Consider the following 24,612-nt stretch of genomic DNA (forward strand, 5'->3'; position numbering starts at 1 on the left):
AGCTTATTTTCCTTTTTAAAATCAATTAAGAACTACATAAAATTTTATGTTTAAGATTAAAAAGACGACACCCTTATAATACTATTTCAATACAGAACAATGTTACAGACTTAAGATTCTTATTCTGAAAATATCAATTCTAAAACAATATATAGTTTAGCTTTACTCACCTTGCATTGTTCAGCGTTTGTCCAAAAAGCTCATTTTGTAAAATATTTGGTGGGGATGAAAAAACCCCATGAAAATGAGATAAAACAGAATTGCAGACCTGGCGCAATGTCTCAAATTGCATTTTCCTTCCTTTTTTTTTTTCTTCCCTTCTCTTATTTTTCCTTACCACCTGTCTTTAAAGTCATCTATTTGCAGACACCATCAAATAAAAACATGCCAATCAAGTTCCATATTTCTCCTGAGCTCTGTAAAAACTGTGCTTAAATGAGCAGAGGTTGAGAGTTAATTGTACAGTCATTATTCTTCTAATTCAGTCGTAGAAGATTCAGTACCCGTGCGGCTTTCGGCTTTCTCCTGACTGTAGCAAGAATTCTAAACAGCAGTAAGCTTTTTGGGCATTCCCAGCTGAAGTGTGAAGCTGAGCTGCTTTCATGTACTCTACTCATATTTCTCTAAGCCTATTAAAAACACGCAATGAATAGATGCTGTCGTCAGGAGTTTCAGCACATCTGGCTGCCAGCAATAAAATCTCAGAAGTAATAAAAATGGGCCAAGGTATCTTCCCAATGTTACTACTGGGTAAGAGGGGAAGAAATTATACATTCCCCAACCCTTTTCTCTTTCCCTGAAAAATGAATAACTCCAGCAACAGAGTATATAGGTCTCATTAGTGTACAGGCTACTGCATAGGGCCAAAACATTAAAAAAATAAGCAGCTGATCCTTCTTTTGATATCACGAAACAATAAAAATGTAACAGACAATAGGGTTTTTATTGCCTGATTTGTAATGTCATACTTTGAAAGAGACATTTGGAAAAGACATGTACTTAGCTGTCTTAATTTCCTATTTAATTTTAAAATGTCTTCATCTACTTATTTTTAAAGGAAAGTGAATAATGTTCAGCTGGGCCCTTTTTAAAGGCCATACATAGTATGAAAGTGTTAGTCACTCAGTCATTTCCAATTCTTTGCAACCCCATGTACTGTATAGCCCACCAGGCTCCTCTGTCCATGGGGATTCTCCAGGCAAGAAAAACTGGAGTGAGTTGCCATTCCCCTCTCCTGGGGACCTTACCAATCCAAGGATTAAACCTGGGTCTCTCACATTGCAGGCAGATTCTTTACCATCTGAGCCATCAGGGAAGCCCATACATAGTATGATTTACATGATTATTCAAGTAATGCTAGAAAAAAATTGTACCTTATCAACTAAAACTGAAACAGCACACATAAAATATGAACTTTCCCACAAATCAAAAAAATACAACTAAGGCTAGAGAGACTTTATCAACTATTATTTATTCCAATAACGGCAGTCACAGTATTTTTTAGAAGGATATTTCCTGAAGGTGCCAATGGTCTTAACAGTACTCCAGATCACTGTCCATTCTAAACGAGTAACTCTGGTTTAGCTAAAATCTTAAGTTACTCTACATCCAGGATCATCCATCTTTCTACAAAAGATGCTCTAAAAGTAGTGTGTAAACCAAATTTTAAAAATCAACTCACTTATAGGATGATCAATATATTTATTGATCTTTAACTGCTCCTAAATCATGACATTTCTTTAATAAATACATCTCTTTTAGCCCTTTTTCTCTCAACTTTTAGCCTTAACTTCTTCTATCCCCTTCCACACACATACCACTATCAATAAATAAGCAGTTAAGTGCCTATTTAAATACACTGAAACTTTTTTATAAACTAGTGAATTCTTTTTGATGTGAATAAACATGTCACAAAATAACAACATAAAAGAAACAATACTAAAATTTTTAAAGATAAAAAAGTAAGCATGTAATAATATAAATTTTTAAACAACTAATTTACTTTTTTAATAAATTAAGATCTTCAATAATGGGTTTGTCCTCAACTAAGAGAGGTCTGGTAAAAGGACTTCTCTGGTGGCTCAGACGGTAAAGTGTCTGCCTACAATGCAGAAGACCCAGGTTCAATCCCTGGGTTGGGAAGATCTCCTGGAGAAGGAAATGGCAACCCACTCCAGTATTCTTGCCTGGAAAATCCCATGGATGAAGGAGCCTGGTAGACTGCTATCCATGGGGTCACAAAGAGTCGGACACAACTGAGCAACTTCACTTTCTTTAAGAGTGCTCCTATTTTGCTTATTATTTTAGATTTTAATAGGTATACACTAATACGTTTATGAAATATATACACACACAATAATCATAAACTATTTTTAGCTTATTAAGTATTAATACTTCTAAATTTTTTAATATTTAGAAAACATGAACAAGTGATTATTGCTACTATTTTATGGATGAAAAGAAACTAAGGTATTAAGGGATTAAAGATCCCACAGCTTGTAAAAGAGTATTTGAATGAAGGTCTTTACTTTGGGCTCCATTTAATATGCTTCTTGCCTATTCTATCTTCTATACACGTGCACACAGGGGTACCCACACATACACACACATACACACTTGTATTTGTAAATAAAAAATAAGTGAAAGTGTTAGTCATTCAGTCAACTATGACTCTTTGCGACCCCAAAGACTGTAGCCCACCAGGCTCCTCTGTCCATGGGGATTCTCCAGGTAAGAATACTGGAGTGGGTAGCCATGTTCTCCTCCAGGAATCTTCCCAACCCAGGGATCAAACCTAAGTTTTCTGCATTGCAGGCAGATTCTTTACCATCTGAGCCACCAGGGAAGCCCATTTGTAAATAAATCAGCCTCAATACATGAATAAGAAACCTATTTCTCAGTGATGCTATCAAGTATATTTCAAAGTAAACATGTCAAATTTTTAAAATTCATAAATAATTTTAAGTGGGTTTCTTCCATTTAACTCAGACAGAAGCAACCTGATGTGCTTCAAATTGTTAAGCCTCTGATTACAAGTTGATTTTTACACCTATGAAAGGTCAATTTCTATAAGTGGAAATACACATTTTTAAGTTCTTAATTTCCAAAACTTAGAGTATCTGTGATATAACCATCCACACACACATACGTGTGTGTGTATGTGTGTGTGTGTGTATACACATATATATACCCAACGCCTTGTGGGTAGATTCAATTTTTATAAATAGGAGACTTCCCTGGTGGTACGGTGGATGAGAATCCGCCTACCAATTCAGGGTACACAGGTTCATTCCCTCTCCCGGGAATATCCCACATTCCATGGGGCAACTAAGCCCTGGCGCCACAGCTACTGAGCCTGTGTGCTGCAAATACTGAAGCCCACGGGCCTGGAGCCAAAGAAGCCCCAGCAATGAGAAGCTTGCTCACCACAACTATAGAAAGCCCATGTGCAAAAATGAAGACCTAGCGTAAGCAAAAGTAAATTAAATATTTTTTAAAATTCTTATAAATAATCCAAAGCCATTTTAAAGCAAATCTATTAAATACGAAGGTGACTAAACTGCAAAATAGTCTGTTGTTAAAAAATGTTTTCTTTTGTGTTTCAAAATTAAATCTTAAGGCAAGCTCACAGCAAGAGTTTCAAAAATGGTCTAAGCAATAGAAAGACTACTGGAATGAGCCTCAAAATGGCTTCTTCGAAGTAAAGAATACAGCAGCTGCCTTCCTCAGAGTCTTATTTTCCAGCTGTCACTATATTACACACAGTACTGGTCGGTTTCCTCACAGTTTCTTCAACATTCCAGAAGAGGTTTCTTCTACTTCTCCACTTCTCTATCATCTTTCACCTTCTCATACTCATCCTTAAGGGTTCAATTGTCACTTTCTCAAGAAGACTTTCTTTAACTTAGATTAGGTCCCCCATTATCCACCTTCATGGTACCCTATACTTTTCCTTCACAGCATTTGATAAAAGCATAACTATGTATTTACTTGAAAAAAGTCTGTCTTTCACTCTCAGTTCCATGAGATTAAGACGCACGTTTATCTGTCTACCACAATGCCTAGTAGACAGTAGATGTTTAATAAATAAGAAGCCGAAATTTTATGAAATTTTATAAATTTTATGTTTTAGTCACATCGTAAAGTAGTACAGGAAACCTCTCAGAGCTTAATTTGGTTGTTAGTTTCTGTGCTGGTTTTTTTGTTTTGGCCAGCCATATCATGTTATAAAGGTTCGTAAATATGAGAACAACCAATATTCGCAACCAAAAACATTGTGCGTTGGATGGACCTTGTAATTTGTTATAAATATCCTAAATATTATAAAGAATGTTTATAGCTAATATTTGTTTTAAATTTCTATATACTGAAGGCTCACATGTAATATAAATATCAGAGGCTTCTATAAGGACAGAAGAACATAGCACTTGTAGTCAAAAGGCCTGGATTTAAGTACTGACTCCAACCCTACCTAGCCATGAAACCTCAGGATGTTCAGTTTATATATCTGAGCTATGTTTCTTCAAATGTAAAATAAACTACATCACTTACTTAGGGTATTATTATATCAAAATAAATGTATGTATTTTATAAACTGTGAAGTATGCTGTATGTGGGCGTAACCTCACTGTGAATTATCCAAGGAATCAAATTATTGGAACCAAGATTCTAACAATAACGTCCCTGCTGCTGGTGCTTAGTCACTTCAGTCGCGTCTGACTCTGTGCGACTCTATGGACTGTAGCCCGCCAGGTTCTTCTGTCCACGGAATCCTCCAGGTCAAGAGTACTGGAGTGGGTTGCCATGCCCTCCTTCAGGGGATCTTCCCAGTGCAGGGATCAAACGAGCTCAGGGTCTCCTGCATCGCAGGCAGATTCTTTACCACTGAGCAACCAGGGAAGCCCAACAATAGCATTAGGTATCTTTTATTCATCATATTTATTTATGCAACAAATATTTACAGGATTTTTTTGTGTAAAGTTCTATAACTCTGTTCATTAGATGTTGAAGGGATAAAATGCTTATGCTTACCCTTTTCTGCAAAAATGAGATAAATTCAGAATGTCCTTCAAGTAAGGTCAGTTCCATACTTAAATCTAGTCCTGCAGAGGCATTAACACTCACAAATGGTATTGCTCGTAGCAATTGCTTTCTCTGTGGCCATTCTATTAGAAAATTTAGCTCCTCAATGGAAATAGTGTTAACTAGAGTTCCCACAGAAGATGTTAAGAAACTTTAAGCAGCACAGGCAATTTCATTAAAGATGACAGGAAAAAAGTCAATCAACACCAACAAGTTAAACCTTTTTAAAGCAATCTCAAATTTTCAAATAAAAATAATAACAATTTATTTTGCCTATTAAATTGGCAAAGTATTGGCTAGGAAGTCAGAGAATGGCCACGTAAATAAACTGCATTATTGTCAGGACTGTATACTGATAGAACCTTTTGAGAAATATTAAGTAGTATGTGGCAAAAACTTTTAAAATGCTCAAACTCTGAGAGAACACTAGGAGAATAAACAATGAAATGTTGATATTGACTACTTCTGGGTGAAAATATCACAGAATTGTTTTTTCTTATTCTGTAGCTTTTGGTACGCTATCCACAAGAAGGACCAAAACGTAAACTGTGTAACGTGGAGAATTCTATAATTACAGCGAAATCTTTAACCATAATATATTATGATGCTAGCCCATAAACTTTCGCTTAGCAATGCTCAAGTAAATCAAATGCTAGATTATTAATTTTCACATTATTGGCTATATCCATCTCTGGGTCAGGAAGATCCCCTTGGAGAAGGAAATAGCAACCCACTCCATTATTCTGCCTGGGAAATCCTATGGACAGAGGAGCCTGGCAGGCTACAGTCCATGAGTTCACAGAGTCAGACACAACTAGTGATTAAACAACAACAAATTAGCAGTGGTATCTGTTTTCTTCTTCATCAATAAGTTCTTAAAATTCTGTAATCAGTAAAACTGCTTAATTAGTACCATGAAAATCCAAACGAATGAGAAAACAAAATTTAGCACTAACTTCTTTATATTATCTTCAAAAATATTTGAAGTATAAATCTTAAATTAAAATTATTAATATTTCAGAACCTTGGTTTACAAATTTCTAGTGTCGATAAGTGAGATATCTTAAGTTTAATGCAAACTCAAAAATTAGATGAATGAATAAAAATTAGGAAATTATGCTCTTCTTAAGAGTACATGTGTCTAAGGCATACACTTACGGCATATTTAAATGTTATGTTCTAAAGACGTCTAATTCCAAACATGTCTGGATTTATTTTTAATGTTTAAGAGTACCAAAATATTTCTTTTAAAATGCTACACACATGAAAACATTTAAATATTACTAATCAATTAGTGAAATTATGTTATATAGTATGTATAATCCATAAGAAAAATCCCTGAAACATTAAAAGAATCTTTCATTTTCTTAAAATATAGATCTGTAGCTCTATCTATATAATTATAACAACTGCATTATCTCTTCTATTGTAATATTCTTGCTCCATTGACTTTCTGAAGCATCTGATAAAAATCTAAGGCTTATAAGAAAGATGGTCCGGAGAATAAGGTGTCTTTATATGCTTTGCAAATAAAAGTCTTGCATTGTAAATATGTCCCTGAGGCAAGACCATGAAACCATTTACCTAAGGGATAACAAATAAGCAAAGAAATAGGAAGAAGATGAAATTTCTAACAAAAAAAGGGAAAGAAAAGACGTTCAATAAATGTAAACTGGCCTGTGCTTCAACTTAGGCTGGACCGTACAGTACATCTAAGAAAGAAACAGAGGAAGAGTAGCCCAGACCTAAGTAAGCACAAAACTCTAAAGATTTCATATAAAATCAGAAAGGAGTTTAGTTCAAAATACCTACAGCAGTTTTCATAGTCAGCTTTTTAAGTTGATAGTGTTGTTTTCAGTTGTTTTCTGACATACAAAAAAAAAATTCTGTAGCACTTCCCAGAGCTTAAACTCTGTATCCAATCTGCCTAGTTTTGACCACTGCAGCAGAACAGATTCAACAATTTCTACCATCTAATTCAGAAAGGAAAGGAAAAACAGTGAAAGCATCCACAAATGTATGAAGTCCCACCAGCATTCTCATCTCCCTGATCCCTCTGTCTAGGCCAAATCTATGAGGGCTAACGCCACTGCGCTGTAACCAAGTTGCAGATCTAGAAGGACTTCAGGGCCACTTCAACAGTCCAAAGCAGCGCTTACCAGAGCAGTCCCCACACTTATAAACTGGCACCAGCAGGAATACCTCTCCTATCAGATTCAAGAATTAGGCTACAGGGTACCAATTCTAGATTTAAACTCCAGAATGAAAACATCCAGAGTGACTGTCTGCTCTGACACCCAAAAGGTCTAGCTGTTAGAGGAAAGAGAACCAAGATCTCAGAAAATACAATCTGGTAAGTCCCTCCAGAATTAGGACTGCTGATTCTGAGTAAATATTCCCTTGATAACCATCAAGAGAATAACTGGAAGCAACACTACAACTTCAGGGAGCAAGATCCATAGGAATAAAGTTCAACTCCACTTCTAATAGCTCCACTGTCTGGGAACCACAGTACAGAAATGATGATAGCCTTGGGACTCCAAGCACTCAACCTAATCTTGCAAACTGCCTCCATAAGGCACTCTACTACCTAGTAAATTCCAAGTATCCATAGATTCTTCATGAAAGAAATGCTGACTGCATATTGTCATTATATGAAAATGAAAAATGATAATCATTGCCACGATAAATGTGTTTTAGCAAAATAAGGGGGACAATGAAATACTGTGCAATAATACTGGCCTACAAGAGTTCCCATCCACAATTCCATTATTTCTTTTTTTATTCTTTTCCATCATGATGGAAAATAAGATACTGATATTGAATGTACACACTTCATTTCTTTCATACAATTTCCTTCTACTCATTATTTCATGAAATAAAGGAGGAGTTGGAGACATCATAAATACACCAAAAAATTATCTCACCACATGTGGATGCAAGAACATCAATTAGAAAGCTAATAAGGTAGCCAAAGCAAGTTAATAGTTGGCTTGAATTAAATATAGCAGTAAAATGGAGGCACAGGAAGACAAAAAGTAGATGTTAAATCAACAAGACACAATGATGATTTGCCACAGGGGTGGGAGGGGGTGTATGAAGGTCAAGAGAGGCATCAAAAATGACTCTCAGATGTCTTTCTTAAGTAATCAAGCAGAGAGTCTTAACATTTCCTAAGACAGAGAATGCCAAAGGAGGAGCAGACTGAGGGAAAGGAAAGGGGAAGATGATGAGTTGCTGAATTTAAGGAGCATGTAAGACAGCTAGAAAGACAAATAAGTAGGCAATTGGATTATGTCACTCCAGAGTTCAGAAAAGAGTTCTCAGCCAAAGATATAAATTCAGGAAGCATCAGCATGTTAGTAATGATTTCAACCAAGCAAGCAGATGAGATCACCCAGAGAAAGTTCAAAATGGTAAAAAAAAAAAAAAAAAAAAAAGCATAAGACAGTGCACCAGGAAACTAAGCTCCATACTGTCATCAGATAAAGAAGAAGCATAAAGAATAAAGATAAAGAGAAGCCACAGAGGTGGGAGGACATCAGGAAAGCGTGGTGGTCTCCAAGTCAATAAAAGACAACATTCTAAGAAGACTGATATGACTGTATTATATATTCTGTCATCTGGAATGGAAAGATTTGCCCCTTGTAATGCTGTGCTTCAGAACAGTTCTGTGGAAAACAGCTCTTTGACCTGAAATCACTTGCTCTAGAGGAAAGCCAGACCTAGCTTATGAAAGTGGACTGAGAGCAGACATCCCTAAGCTTCCTTTGTAAGCCCTCTTCCCTTCCTTGCAAGAAGGTAAGCAAACAAAATTTTTAGTCTTCGTTCAGCCAAAGCAGGAAACTCTGTGCAAATAAATGCAAATCTACATGTATTTTGATCCAATTCTATCAACCAAAAAATCTAGTTAGATACGCCTGGTCCTTAGAAACGGACAGAAATCAATACTAATCAGAGAATCTAGAGCTACTTATGAGTGAATCTGTTTAAGCACCAAATTTGAAAGTAGAAAAGAAACTAAAATATAACAAAGAGCTTTCTAGCATTTTCTATCTAGCTCCCTTTTTTCTTACTGACGCCTTCCTAAAATATCTAGCTTACTTACTATTAACTCTATTTTAGAACCCTCTTGCTCTAGAAAATTTTGTTGCTGTTGTTCAGTAGGTAAGTTGTATCGATCCTTTGCAACCCCATGGACTGCAATATGCCAGTCTCCTCTGTCCTCCACTATATCCCGGAGTTTGCTCAAATTCATGACCATTGAGTTGGTGAGTGGGTAATGCTATCTAACCATCTCATCCTCTTACACTCCCTTCTCCTTTTGCCTTCAATATTTCCCATCATCAGGGTCTTTTCCAATGAGTCGGCTCTTCGCATCAGGTAGCCAAAGTATTGGAGCTTCAGCTGAATATTCAATGAATATTCAAAGTTGATTTCTTTTAGGATTGACTGGTTTGACCTCCTTGCAGTCCAAGACACTCAAGAGTCTTCTCCAGCACCACAATTTGAAGGCATCAGTTCTTAGGTGCTCAACCATCTTTATGGTCCAACTCTCACATTCATACACAACTACTTGAAAAATCATAGCTTTCACTATACAGACTTTTGTTGCAAAGTGATGTCTCTACTTTTTAATACGCTCTCTAGATTTGTCATAGCTTCCCTTCCAGGGAGCAAGTGTCTTTCAGTTTCATGGCTGCAGTCACAGTCCACAGTGATTTTGGAGCCCAAGGGAGGAGGAAAAAATCTTTCACTGCTTCCACTTTTTCGATTTGCCATGAAATGATGGAACTGGATCCCGTGATCTTAGTGTTTTTAGTGTTGAGTTTCAAACCAGTTTTTTCACTCTCCTTGAATAATACTTGTAATGACAATGAATAATATTTACTTTATGTGTGAAGTAAGTCACCGGGGATTGGATTAATATATTACTTCCTATCTTAAAAGGACCCCCCGTGATGTCATATTCTGTTCTAGGCACTGCCTCATCTTTATGCTCCTCTTCTCAGCAAAATGCTTTGAAAAAATTGTCAACAGGTGCTATGTCTACCCCCTCATTTCACATTCTCTTCTCAATCTATAACAATAGAGTTTCCACCACTAATATGCCACTGTGATGGCTCTCATCAGTGACTTCCATGTTGCCATATTCCAAAACAACTCTCTGTACTTTTCTTAACACAGCTTCACTCTAGTATTTGACACTGATGCCATGCCGTCTATAGTTCTTAAACCATCTTCACTCTTTTTTCCTGAGACATATTCTCCTTATTTTCCTCCTTTTGGTGGCATTTTTTTTTTCTCAGCCTTTTTTGCTCAGTTTTTCCCTTCTTAGAACACCACCACTATGAGTTTTCCTTAATCTTTTTCTTTTACACTCCACCACATATATTCATTCTATCAGTAGTAGATTGTGTCAACTCCATCTTCAAAATGGAACACAAGTCCAACAACATCCATCTTGTTACTATAATTCTAGCTCGAGTCACCGACATCTCTCTCTTAGACTACCTAGATAGCCTAATTTCTCTCTGCATTAATACTTGTCTCCTACAAACCATTCTTACATAGCAAAATGACCCTATGAAAATATAAATAATATCATGTTACTGCCATATTTAAAGCCTACAATGGTATCCTATTACATTTAAAACAAGATCTAAACTTCCTTACTTTACAGAAAGGGAGATGCACTTTTTTTTGTCCTAGTGGTTGGTGACAAAGTTAGAATAAGCAATCACCTCTTACTCCTTACATAGTACCACCATGTCATTGTTATTCAGAAACTCCTACGGATGCTCTCATTTAAAATGTAAGCTACTTTTACAGTTTATAAGTGTTCCCAGAATGCAAAAAAGAAAAGATAATATGAAAATACAAGTAAAAGACCAACTTAGTCCTTAGACATAAATATAACCACCAAACTTCATATTTTTTTTGAGAAAGCAAAACACTAACGTGCACTGGAGCACTGGATCAAAATATATTTAGGCAGAGGGGAAAATACCACAATGAAAAAAATAAAATTTTCCTAAGTCTCCCTATTCACATGACCCTAATTCTTATTAAGCAGAGTCAACCAGAAGAAATGGGAGTCTTACCACTTTCCAGACAGAAATAATAAATCAACCTCAAAACTTTCAACTATGTCAAATAATTTATACAAATGAATTTCAGATCTATACCATTAAAGTGAAAAAGTTATTTCACATCACAACAATCTTGAGTTCATATATTCTGCAGCCTTGCAGTCTTGGTTGTATGAAAAAATATTACACTTTTCCAGATGGATGTAACTAAAATTTGTCAATCCTCCTCTATGAACACAAATCAACTCTCACACAGAGAAAAGGAAGACTAAAATAGTTTCAAAGATTAGATAAATAGAAAACTCAATAAGAATTTGAAAATATTACTGAGAAAAAACAAGTTAAGAACTAACATCTAAGAAACAGACAAACAAACAAAACTGCTCGGGTGGAAACAATAAAAGAAAGAAATGGATGAGGGCTGCATCAGTAGAGAGGGGAGGTCACCCTTAAGTTTAATTTTCCAGTTCAAGCACTGTGTAATTAGGCAAGCACAGTGAGAACTGTTCCACCAATAACTTTCAAACCAACCTTGAAAGACCTTTCCAGACAAAGAGCTCCAAATCATACCACAAGACTTCCAACTGTGTCAAATAATATATACAAGCATCTCTCAGGTATATATCACAGAAACAGAAATAGCTGGTTATAGGTAATAACAATTTTGATTCTCTACATTATCTTTTTTGTTGTTGCATTATTAGTTTAAAAAAAAAAAAAAAACTAGAGTAGCCACAGATTACTAAAGAAGAAATCCACACGATTCTATATTAATGCTCCTAACAGCGAATATTGTCCAAATCTCAGGACAACAGCAATTTATCATGTGTTGAGCTATCTTGAGATGCATGAGACTAATTTATTCTTTAAGGATAAAAGAGATCACACAAAATTAAAACAAAAACACTTAAGAGAAATACACACTAGTGCCATTACTAAATACAGCATGCATACAAAAATGAATATACATAATTAAAGATAAAAACTTCTATAAACTTCTTACAAATTAAAAAGTACATTTTGAAAACTGGTCCTGAGTTTTAAACCAAATTTCTCAATGGCTGCAGCAATTCTGCAAATAAAGGCTACAGTCAAAAGATGCCAGAATTATTTCAAGAAAAACCTCTATCCCAACTCACTGTAAATTAAACTTAGTCCCACCATTCCTCTTAGATAGTAAACTCAGCAAAGGTCTTTTGTATTTGCTTATCGCGATGATCAGAGCATAGACAAACTCAAGGACAAAATCAGAAATCACAACAAAAAATAGACAAGAAAACTGAGAGTTTGAGTTATCTTCTACAATCCTGTCAATACACAATTAAATACTCTGTTGGTGATAAGGCGGGAGACTACTAAAAATTTAACCTTTAGTCTAGCAATTTTCAAAACTGTAGTGCTCTAGTGACCTCAGAGGGTGTCCCGAAGACTCCTTCAGAGAATCCGCAGAGCCAAACTATACTCATAATAATACTAAAATATTATTTGCCTTTTGGACTTTCATTCTCTCATGGGTGTACTGTGGGGTTTTTCAGAGGCTACATTATATGTGATATCTAAAGATAATGAATACACGAGGAGATAAAAGTATCCAGCTGTCTTCCACTAAATCAGACATTAAAGGGATATGAAAAAATGCAAAATAACACCAATTTTCTCACTAAATTTTTCTTTTCTTTTTGCAATACTTGAAACATTAGCTTTTATTTATACTTTCATTTAAAATATTGCAATATTTGTTGTATACTGCTACAAAACACATCATCACAATCTTGGTGGTGGCTTATTAACAAAATACCTATTTATTATCTCATACTTTGTATTAGGCCAGGAGTTCCAGCATGATTTAAGTGAAAGTTAAAGTCGCTCAGTCGAGTCTGACTCTTTGCGACCCCATGGACTACACAGCCCATGGAATTCTCTAGGCTGGAATACTGGAGTGGGTAGCCTTTCCCTTCTCCAAGGGATCTTCCCAACCCAGGGATTGAACCCAGGTCTCCCACATTGCAGGCAGATTCTTTACCAGCTGAGCCACCAGGGAAGCCCAGCATGATTTAAAGGGTGTACTCAAGGTGACGGCCAGGCCATGTTTCTTTCTGAAGCTCAGGGTCCCTTTCTAGGTTCATATGATTGTTGGCAGAATTAAGTTCTTTGTGGCTCTAAGACTGAGGCCCCATTTTCCTGCTGGCTATCAGATAGGAGGACTTCCCTGGTGACTTACCGGTAAAGAATTCGCCTGCAATGCAGGGGGTGTGGGTTCAATCCCTGGATTGAGAAGACCCTCTGGAGAAGGAAATGGCTACACGCTCCAGAATTCTTGCCAGGAAAATTCCATGGACAGAGAAGCCTGGCGGGCTGCAGTCCATAGGGCCGCAAATAGTTAGACACAACCAAGCAACTGAGCACATGCACACATCAGACAGAGGATGCTCTCACTTCTAGAGACGCCCCCACATCCCCGCCATGTGATCCTCTCATAACCCTTTAACAACACGGTACCTTACCTTTTAAAGCAAGCAGAAGAACCTCTGACTTCAGTCTAAGACAGAGTCCCACACAATGTAATGTAACACATAAGTGACTGTCTCATCATTGTCATACTCTACCAGATAGAAACAAGTCACAAGTTCCATACATACCCAGAGGGAGGGTAAAACTCACTACAGCTCAACTTAGAATTTTATCTACTCGATATGGTTAGTCAACATGCAGTGGGCTTATTTGTTATTTATAAATTATTTAATAAAGGTATATTCTAACTCTTTGTTTTTATTTCCAATATGATAAATATCAATAAATATAATCCATATAAACAAGCTCTCTGAGGTCCTCAACCATGTTTAAGATTGTAACGAGATCTCAATATCAAAATGTTTGAGAACTACTGCTTTAATCTAAGCTGCCTCTTGTATTTGCTGCCTCTGATAGTCAACACAAAGATAAGAAAACTTACTCTCTTGCAAGCAATGTTTTAATTTTAAAACAAACAGGCAGTACCTATGATCCCAATATAAAATGAAATTTTTGAGTAAATTTTTGAGTAAATCATTGAGTAAATATTTCAAGGTATTTAGCTTTCCATATCATTTAGCTTGAAAATTTGAACAATAATCATTTATTTTTATAAATGTTTAAATATTCCCCATCCAATCCCATACTTTCACATTTCAGGAAACTGTAGGAGCAACCTTCTTGAGTAGATAAAAATAGGTGGGTCCTATGTATAACTGGAACAGGGACCATTTATCTATAGTAAAATGCAGGAAGGTAAATAATATGAGCACATATATTTCAATGTAAATGAGTATAAAAATATTCAAAGGCCCCACCATGAGGCTGACTACTATTATTCATATTATTATGGACTGATGTATTTAGATGCCCGTATCCTTGAACAATTAAATATATCAAATAGGAAGATGTATCTTTATCTTCATTTAAAGCTAGGACTCCAAATCCCTATTTTTTAACTCTAGTGAGATGCTAGACTTTATATGAGCCTTGAAAAGACTACTCTTGCTCCTGAAGCTTCAGTACTAGATAACACAAACCTAATGACTGACTCCTGATTCTCACCCTTTTCTTCTCCTTTGATCTAGCAAAGGGTACTTTCCAATTGTTTCATCTCAGGCTTGTCTTATCACATCAACTGTAAGAGATGAAAACAGGCAGTGAAAAAAAATTAAAGTAGGCACCTATTAATACCTCAAGGCACTTTCACTGATCACCACTTTACTCACTTTACTAAAAGATCTAAGAAACACTTGTACATTTACCAATCCTCACACTAGCCCACCTCAATACTGAAGTTCAATCTTGTAGCCCATATCTATCACATCCTTGACCAACATCAGAACTGTTCCACTTGTATCTATCAGGAGAGCCAAAGGGCAAGGGGGGAGATGGTGAGATTCCCTAGAAGTAAATAAGTACATGACATTAACATTGCCTTAAAAGTCAGACAAGAAGCTATGTACCCCCACAGTTGACTGTGGAGACTACACATACACTTCTACTGCCAATTTATCTGTAAAAATGTTATATGAACACTTATGCTAACAATAGTTAAAAGTTTATTAAAATTTATTAAATTTTATATGTTTAATGCGAGTGACCTAAGTATTCAAGATACATATTATTGTTGGAATTTTTTAAAAGTCTCAAAAATTGTCATTTTGGTTTTAACTGATCATTTTCTCAGCAAGAGCATAAAAAAAAAAGTGCTGTTGGCTAACAAAACTACCACCAATAGCCAAGAAATAACCCCCATCTTAATGTCTTCTTAGCTTTCCTCTCCTAATTTTACTACTAAAGCATTTTCCTTGATATTATAAAAACCAAAACAGAACTATATTTTACAAATGAAAAAAAGGCACTCGAAAGAAACTTGTTAAAAAATAAATTTATCGACACTTTCAAGATAGTAATAAGTACAGAGTCTCAGTTAATTAAATGTCACTGATAAGGAGAATGGATATTCAATTATAATATTTGAAGTATGACTGAAGAGTAACTATTTCAAAAGTGACCAATATAGTCAAGTCATACTCTAAAGGAAGTGAATAACAACCTCCCTAGACTTCGAATTAGAAGAATGAAACTAGTAGACAGTAGACTAAAAAGCAAAACTTTAGGGCAAAGTAATTATGATTGAATGTCACTACACAGAAAAGTAAAAAGCCACCAAATCCATCCGGAGACACAGAGGAATGAATGGTGGCTGAAATTATCCCAAAGATAACAGCAGATATAAAAGTGAGTTGAAATTGGAATAAAATAAAGTTCTAAGACATAGATCAGTACAGAGCATGGAAAAGGTTAAAGTGGAAAGAAGTATCCTATCAAAATGTCTTATTCTGTAGACAGAATTCTATCTTCTAAAAGGAAAATAGAATGATTTTCAAATGATTAATGAGACATTCCCATAATGAATACAGCTGCTATGGCTTATAAAACTAGATGGTAAAAATATCCATATGCTCAAGAATAAGAAACCTGAATAGTTCTATAGCTATTGAAGATACTGCCTTCATAAGTTAAAAATCTAGCCACACAAAAGCCCCTAGCCCCTGGCATCAAAGACAAATTCTACCAAACATTTAGAGAAGAAATAATGAGAGTTCTACACAAACTCTACACAAAGTTCTTTCTATACAAATTTGCAGAAGATTCAAGATAGAAAAGCACATCGTAACTCACCTTCTGAGGCCAACATTCCCCTGATTTTAAACCAATGATGTTTTAGTAAAGAACACTACATACCAATATCCTTCATAAATAAAAAATTCTCTAATAAAATATTAGTAAGTCAAGTTCAGCAATAAATAAACAGAGTAACACCATCGTGAGGAAAAGCAGTATCCCCAGGAATGGAAGGTTGGTACATTTGAAAACAATCAGTGTCACTTCATTCTACAAACAAACCAAAAAAGAAAAATCATATCATCATCTCAACAGAGGCAGATAAAAAGTAACTGACAAAATTCCACAGCCATTCATAATAAAAAAGAAAATTCTCAGCAAATAGTAGAATAGAATCTCCTCAATTTCATAAAGGACATCTATGAAAACCTACAATTAACATCATTTGATTGTGAAAGACTCAAAGGATTCACCCTAAGACCGGAAATGAGACACACATGTTACTCTGACCATATCTATTTAACACTGCAGTGGAGGCACGAGCCAAACACTACAAAAGATGGAAATAAATAGCTTATAAGTTGAAAAGTAAGAAATAAAGATGTCTTTTTAACAGGTGACATAATCATCTATGTTTTAAAAAAAAAAGTCAAAGAATGTTTTTAAGAGTGTGGTACCATCACAAAATAGACAATTAGACCAATAGTACAGAATGGGGAACTAGAAAATGGCCAAACTATAGTTGGGCACATGCTATAAACAGAAGTGGTACCAAAAACCAGCAGTGTGCAAAAGAACTGCTTAATAGCTGCTGCCGGTGACACTGACTCACTATACAGGAAAAATAAACTTGAATTCACGCTTTACCAGAGCCGCAAGTGAACTCCAGGTTGATTACAGACTGTTTGAAAAAGGTAGAACTAAAAGCCAACAGTACAAACTGTAAAAGTATATTTTTAGGCTCTTGAATGAGGTCTGACTTATTAATCATGACTAAAAGACCTCAAACTGTAAAGTAAAAGAGCAATACACTTTACTACATCAAAGTAAGAATGTCTCCTCTACAAAGAGACTGTAGGCAAAAATAGTAAGGGGCTATTTTTTTTTTTCAAATGGGCAAATGAAATAAATAAAAACCAATTCAGAGTAATTTCAATCCAATAGTTAGCAAGTGAAGAAATGAAGAAATGCTTTGCTCTATGAAACTAGTAAATGCAAATGAAAACCAAAGTAAGTATCCTTTAATATCCACCAGACTGGCAAAAAGCCAAAGTCTGAAGAATATTAAATATTAGTAATGATAGGAGAATAACAAATTTTCAAGCACTGCAGGTAGAAGTATGGACAGAGTCATTATCAAGAACAGAACCAGTGAATTAAAATTATACACACTGTGCATGCGTGCTAAGGTGCTTCAGTCATGTTGAACTCCGTGTGACCCTATGGACTGTAGCCTGCTAGGCTCTTAGTCCATGGGACTCTCCAGGCAAAAATACTCGAGTGGGGGTTGCCATGCCCTCCTCTAGGGTATCTTCCTGACCCAGGGATCAAATCTGGGTCTCTGACATCTCCTACACTGGCAGGCAGGTTCTTTACCCCTAGGTGCCATCTGGAAAGCCCCTACATATAGCCTATGTCACATTAATTCCACATTTAGTTATACAGACTACAGGGAAAGTCTTGCATAGGTCTACCAGGAGACATGTTACAAGGACTTTCATTGGTTCACTGTTTGTAGTAATAAGGAGTTTTCACATAGCCTAGATTGCCCATCACTAACATAATTTCACAAATATGGCTGTTGCCGCCATAACATGCTACCACAAATTTAGCAGTTTAAAACATTAGTTTATCATCTTACAGTTCTGTAGATCAGAAGTCTCCTAGAGGCCTCAATGGACTAAATCAAGGATCTAGCTGAGTTCCTTTTTGGAGGCTCTAGAAAAAAAAATCTATTTTTCGCGCAACAATGTTGTTGGCAGATTTCAGTTCCTTGGGTTGTAGAAATAAGGTCACCTTTTCTCACTGGCTGTAAACTGAAGGTGGCTTCCACCTTCTAGAGGTGGCTGAATTAACTCATGGTCCTTCTGCTCCATCTCCAAACCCAACAATGGCCAGTCAAATCCGTCTTCTGCTTTGACTCGCTTTCCCTACTCCCATCATTTCTCTCTGACCCGGTAAGGAGAGGTTCTCCAGTTCTAGGGACTCACATGATTCGTCTGGACCCACCTAGATAATCCAGGATAACCTCCTCATTTTAAGGTCCATAACCTTAATCGTATCTGCAAAGTCCCTTTTGCCATGTAGACTAACACATTCACAGGCTCCCAAGGATCAGAACGTGAATGTATTTGGAGATCACCATTCTGTCTACCACAGAGTATGGTGCAGCATTGCTACATGAATTAATCTTTTAAAATGCAAGCTCTAAAGCACCGTTTCATTTATGGAATTTAAAACACATACATACACAACATAACAATTTTTTTTATTACTCAGATACATATTTAGGTAGAAACACACAATAAAAGTATCACACCGATGACTGAAGTGCCATAAACTGATAAAAATGATTAACAAAACTCACTACATCTGAGGACCAAATGAAGAGTGGCAGAAAAGACACTGATACCTAGGAATACATACATTACACAGAATTGTTTTCCCACTGTTTTTACATCATGCTGTTATCTTCCGTCTTTAAAATTCCTTCATTAAAATTATGTTGAAGCTCTAACAAATCTACAAAACTTCCCCTAAGCTGCCATATTTGGTTCCATCACTTAGATTTGTTTACTTAATTTTCTATTTCCATATATTTCTAAGTTATATTTTGTTTTTACCAGTCTCAAATAGTTATGTTTATATGACTACATCATGAATTCTAATGTACTTATTAGATAATAAATTCTTATGGCACAGTGCATCTTCTACTATCTTTGTATTTCTCCATATAAACTAGTGCTATGAATAAAGTATATACTCAATAAATACTGTAGGCTAAGTTCTTGAACTAGTATTTGCTGCAATATAGTTCTACGGGGAACTTTCCATAAGTCTAAGTACTACACAGTGTTTTCAATAGTTATCACATAGAAATCCTCCAAGAATAGGAGTTCATGTAATTTATCCTCCACACAAGGATACTTTTGAGAGTGAAATGGATATTCTTAATAATTATGCTGGAATAAAAGGTATAAGCCAGGATAGGCCCTGATGAACTGGGACATAGGTCCCGCTATTATATTGAAGAACATGGAAAACAGAAATATATTAAATCAAATTCTCTAAAGTGAAGCTAAAATGTGTCAGGTCAAAGCAAACAGACATAGAACTTCTTTTAAAATATTTTAAGCTCTTAAAATTCCCCATCACCATTTCAGGTATCTAAAAAACAATAAAATTCTGGAGATCAATGTTATGTATCAAACCAAGAGTTAGTTCTCTTATACAGATTAACATGATTTTACAGAAACATTACCAAAAACAGGGGGATCTAAGAGACAGAGGAAAATACAGTACTGGGTTCTGTCAGTAAATTTAATTTTGTAAACACAGGATAATTGCAGCACATAAAAGTTATGGAAAAGATAACTATTTGCTTGTCTTTTTAGTGATTCAATTTATTTCACTTCATTCCTATTCAACTAATATCAATGAAAGCCTACGATTTCTAGAACCTAAACTAGGCATGTATGGACACAAAGCTATAAAAGAAAATATACCCTCAAATTGTTCAAAGTTAGGTAAGAGAGAAGGAAACACTGATAACAAGTACACTGAAGATCAGACAGTGGCAAGAGCTCAAATACACAAATATAAAGAATAGATGTATAAATGTGTATGCATATATGTATCTATGTATACACACACATATAAAGGTACCAAATATACAACACATATATAAAGGTACAAGAAAAAATATAATTCTTACTGGAAAAAAAAAAAAAAATAAGAGAAGGCTTCATGTAAGTAGGGTCTCCCAGCTGGCTCAGTGGTAAAGAACCCACCTGCCAAAGTAGAAGACGCAGGAAAACTGAGTTTGATCCCTGGGTGGGGAAGATTCCCTGCAGGAGGCAATGGTACCCCACTTCAGTATTCTTGCCTGGAAAATCCCATGTCCTGGGGAGCCTAGCAGGCTACAGTCCATGGGATCGCAAAGAGTTGGACATGACTAAGCAGCTGAGCATGCACACACGCTCATGTCAGTAGAGACTGGGCTTGAACTTTGAAGAAAAAGTAACATTTAAGCAGATACACCAAGACACACCCTTATTTAAATTAACCATCTTGAAAGTGAAATTCGCTCAGTCGTGTCCAACTCTTTGTGACCCCACCATGGGATTCTCTAGGCCAGGATATTGGAGTGGGTAGCCTTTCCCTTCTCCAGGGGATCTTCCCGACCCAGGGATGGAACCGCGCTTTCCTGCATTGCAGGCAGATTCTTTACCACTGAACTTTCTTGGCCCTTGCTATTTTTCTGCCTGGAGTCTTCTTCCCCCAGATATCCTCAGGACTTACTTAGTCATCTCCCGCAAGTCTTAACTCAATATAGGGCATTCCCTCACTTCTAATTAAAAATTGTTAACCTTCTCCCCACCCACCTGCCCGCCCCTCCGCAAAAAAAAAAAAAAAACCTTCCTTCCTCCCCAGCATTAATTTTCTCCACAGCACTTGTCGTCCTGGCCTGGGAGGTGCCAGCTACAGGTTGTGCCGCTCACAAATAAGTGAATGGCGCCCTCTAGTGTTCCTCTCCGCACAGCCCATGAAGTCGAACGAACAGGCCTCAAGATCATTGCTATCCAATGTATTGATATCAGTTATTTCTTATTCCTTTGTCTTCCCCAGCTGAAAAGCAATCTCCATGACAGATTTTATTTTGTTCACTGCTATACCCTCAGCACCTAGAAATCCGTATCTCACATAATGAACATTCAATAAATATGTTGAGTTACTGTAAACCCAATCGGAACAGAATTTTAGGTAAAGAGGAATAGCATGAGCAAATACTTAGAATTTTAATAATGAAGGATTTTAAAAAATTCATTAGTTACCTACTGGAGCTGTAGGTTGTGGGGGGAGAAGAAAAAGTGGTGAGAGATGAAGTTAAAAAAGACAGATGATAGTGAACCTCAGAAAGTAGAATGATAGGGTTTTTAGTCTTTTAGTCAGAAAAAAAAAAAAAAAAATCAACGTTTCAACTGAAATCTTACTTCTAATTTTATAATCTTGAGAAATCATTGCAGTAAAAAAGGGGATCTCTTAAACCCCACCTTACAACATCATCATGGAAATCAGAATTCAACGCCTTAAATTTTTTCACACAGCACAAAACAGAGTAGGTACTCAATAAATGCTAGCTTCCTTTAGAAAACTAAGGATTGAAGCTCTAAGTACAAAATGGAAGGCATCAACAGTGAGCAAATGAATGACTTTATCGCATCTATACTTCAAAAACACAATTCTGAAAACAAAGTAGAATATGTAAAAAAGCAAATAAATTGGGAAGCAGGAAGTCAGAAAGAAAGCAAGACACAGATAATACCTAAACAGAGTAGTAACAAAGGTGGAATTGGCCAAAACCTTTATAAATAGTCACTGAATATGAAAATCAACAGGGAGAGGATGAGGAAGTAATATCTAAGTATCTTAACTCGGTCAGAGGATGCCTGGTGGTAAAACCAGCAGGATAAGGGAATGACAAAGAAGCTGCTACTCTGGGAGGGAAGAGACACAGACTGAAGACACTGATTGTGAAAGTGTTTGTGAAACAAAAGGTAAGACTGCACAACCTGCAGTTGAAAATACAAGTCTGGTAGATGAAGACCTCAGAACAGAAGATAAACATTTTGGAAATAAACATCATATTCAAATATGAAAGGCAGTGATACGCAGGAAGTCCTATATCTCACAATCTCAAATGCCAACTTAATCCTCATATTAGTCTATCAAAAGTCCAAAGTGTCCAAAGTGAAAGTTGCTCAGTCCTATGTGACTCTTTGCGACCGCATGGACTGTAGCCCCCAGTCTCCTCTGTCCATGGGGATTCTCCAGGTAAGGATACTGGAGTGGGTTGCCATGCCCTCCTCCTCGATGCTCTCCTCCTCCATGTCCTCCATCCCAACCCAGGGACTGAACCCAGGTCTCCCACATTACAGACGGATTCCTTACCAGGCCACCAGACGGGCCACCGGGGAAGCCCGGAATTAGTCTATAACCAGCTATTTATCTAGTTCAGGTGGAGTGATCACAGAATTAGATTTGCTTTTGAGAAGTACTTGCGCTATCTGGTGGCAAAAATAATAAACACAGATAATTTGTAATCATTCAAATTACTTGTCATGTGGTTTATCAATAGCATTTCCAGGAAAAGGATTTTCCATTATTTATTTCTATCATAAATACTATTTCTCTCCTGATGTTTTAGTATGGTCACTAATGCATTCAAATTATATAACTGGAAGAAGTATTACTGACAAAAACATAACCTTTCCGTTCTCCAGGACTTTACCACTTCATAATTCAGTCACTCCATAGTCGAAATACTCCATAAGACAGTTAAGTAACTATGAAATTAATAGTATTACTAAAGCTCATGTTTCTTTCAACAACTAGTAGTGTGGATTGTTTAAGGAATAAAATGGCTTTTTAAAACTAGATATATGCTTTGAACAAACATCAATAGAACAGTACAGAATATCTACACTCTAAGATATAATTAAATATGTGATAAAATGGCATCTCAAATCAGTGGAAAGGACAAATTGATTGTTTAAAATAAATATAGAAGTGAAAGGAGTAATCATGTGAAAAAAAGTCAGGTTGGATCTGCATCTCATATCATACTTTAATAAATTTCAGACAGGTCACTGTTTCACAGTGTAAAAATAAAATCATAATAGTTTTAGAGAAAATCATACTGATAATTTTTAATCTTAGTGAGGAGAGGGCCACAACAAAGGATTAGACACTTCTTCATTAAAAATATATAAATAGCCAGTAAGCACAAGGAAAGATGATCAACATCATGAATCAGGAAATGCAAATCAAAACCACAATGAGACAAAACTTCACACTCACTAGGATGACTACAATCAGAAAGACAAACACGAGAATTGAAACGTATGTCCACACAAAAACTTGCATTACAGTATTTTTCATAATAGACAAAAAAGTGGAAATAATTCAAATGTCCATCAACTGATGAAGGGAAAAGCAAAATATGGTATATCCACACTCAGTCATAAAATGAACAAACTACTGATGCATGCTACAACATGCATCTTGAAAACATTATGCTAAGGAAAAGTAGCCACTCACAAAAGGCCACATATTGATTCTTTTTTATGAAATGTCCAGAACAGGCAAAACCATAGAGATCTAAAGTAGATCAGTGGTGTCCGGGAACTGATGGCAGGGGAGAATGGGATTGACTGTTCATGGGTACGGAGTTTCTTTTGAGGATGATGGAAATGTTCTGGAATTAAACAGTATTAAAGGTTGCACAAATTCATAAATATATTAAAATCCACTGAGTTTTATACTTTGAAGGGGTGAATTTTTTACAAGTGAATTATATCTCCATTTGTTTAAATATAGAGACTCATATAAGAAAAATACTCTACTTCAGTATAAGAAGCATTTATGTTTATACACTGGAAAAAGAGCAACACAGGCATAATCATAAGATAACAAATTGGGAGAAAATACTAGCAATCTAAGGTAAGCAGAATTCTAAAATAACCCCTGAGATTCCCACGACCCAGTGTACATACCTTGTTATCCCCTGCCCTTGAGAGCAGACAGAACCTGTGAATATGATGGGATTTTACTCCAGTGATCAGGCTACATCATATGACAAAAGGAAGGTGATTCTTTGTATATAAAGTACCTACTCAGCCTATTCTAAGTTAATCAAAAGGGAAATTATGGAAGGTGGGCCTGATCGAATAGATTAAAAGTGTTTACAGAGGTCAGAGAGCGAAGTCAGAGAGATTCAGAGCAGCATAGGCTTTCTGTTGGTTTAAGAAAAACTGTCATGCTACAGGGAAGGACAAATAGCAAAGAATAGTCAACGTGTTAGTCACTCAGTCATGTCAGCCTCCTTGCAACTCCATGGACTACAGCCCGCCAGGCTCCTCTGTCCATGAGACTCTCCAGGCCAGAATACTGGAGTAGGTAGCCATTCCCTTCAGGGGCTCTTCCCAACCCAGGGATGGAACCTGAGTCCCCCACGTTGCAGGCAGATTCTTAACTATCTGAGCCATCAAGGGAAACAGTGGGTAGCCTTCAAGAG

At 36.3% G+C, this 24,612-nt stretch overlaps 1 protein-coding gene and 1 non-coding gene across 7 annotated transcripts in view; one reads left to right on the top strand and one right to left on the bottom strand.

Annotated features, from left to right (window-relative positions):
- RIMS2 (regulating synaptic membrane exocytosis 2) overlaps positions 1–24,612 on the bottom strand; it is a 599,507-nt gene that overhangs the window by 378,748 nt on the left and 196,147 nt on the right. The window contains exon 1 of one of the 6 annotated variants that reach the window (XM_061123621.1): positions 171–938. The exons of the other annotated variants lie outside the window; for them this stretch is intronic. Coding sequence (XP_060979604.1) covers positions 171–292 — 122 coding nt within the window. The 5' untranslated portion in view covers positions 293–938. Of the gene's footprint in view, positions 1–170; positions 939–24,612 lie in introns of those variants that run through there. 6 annotated transcript variants of the gene reach the window in all.
- On the top strand, positions 2,071–2,142 carry TRNAC-ACA (transfer RNA cysteine (anticodon ACA)). The gene has a single exon. It is a non-coding gene; the product is annotated as a tRNA-Cys (tRNA).

The sequence above is a fragment of the Dama dama genome, chromosome 21 (genome assembly GCF_033118175.1).
Source record: "Dama dama isolate Ldn47 chromosome 21, ASM3311817v1, whole genome shotgun sequence".
Classification (NCBI taxonomy): domain Eukaryota; kingdom Metazoa; phylum Chordata; class Mammalia; order Artiodactyla; family Cervidae; genus Dama; species Dama dama.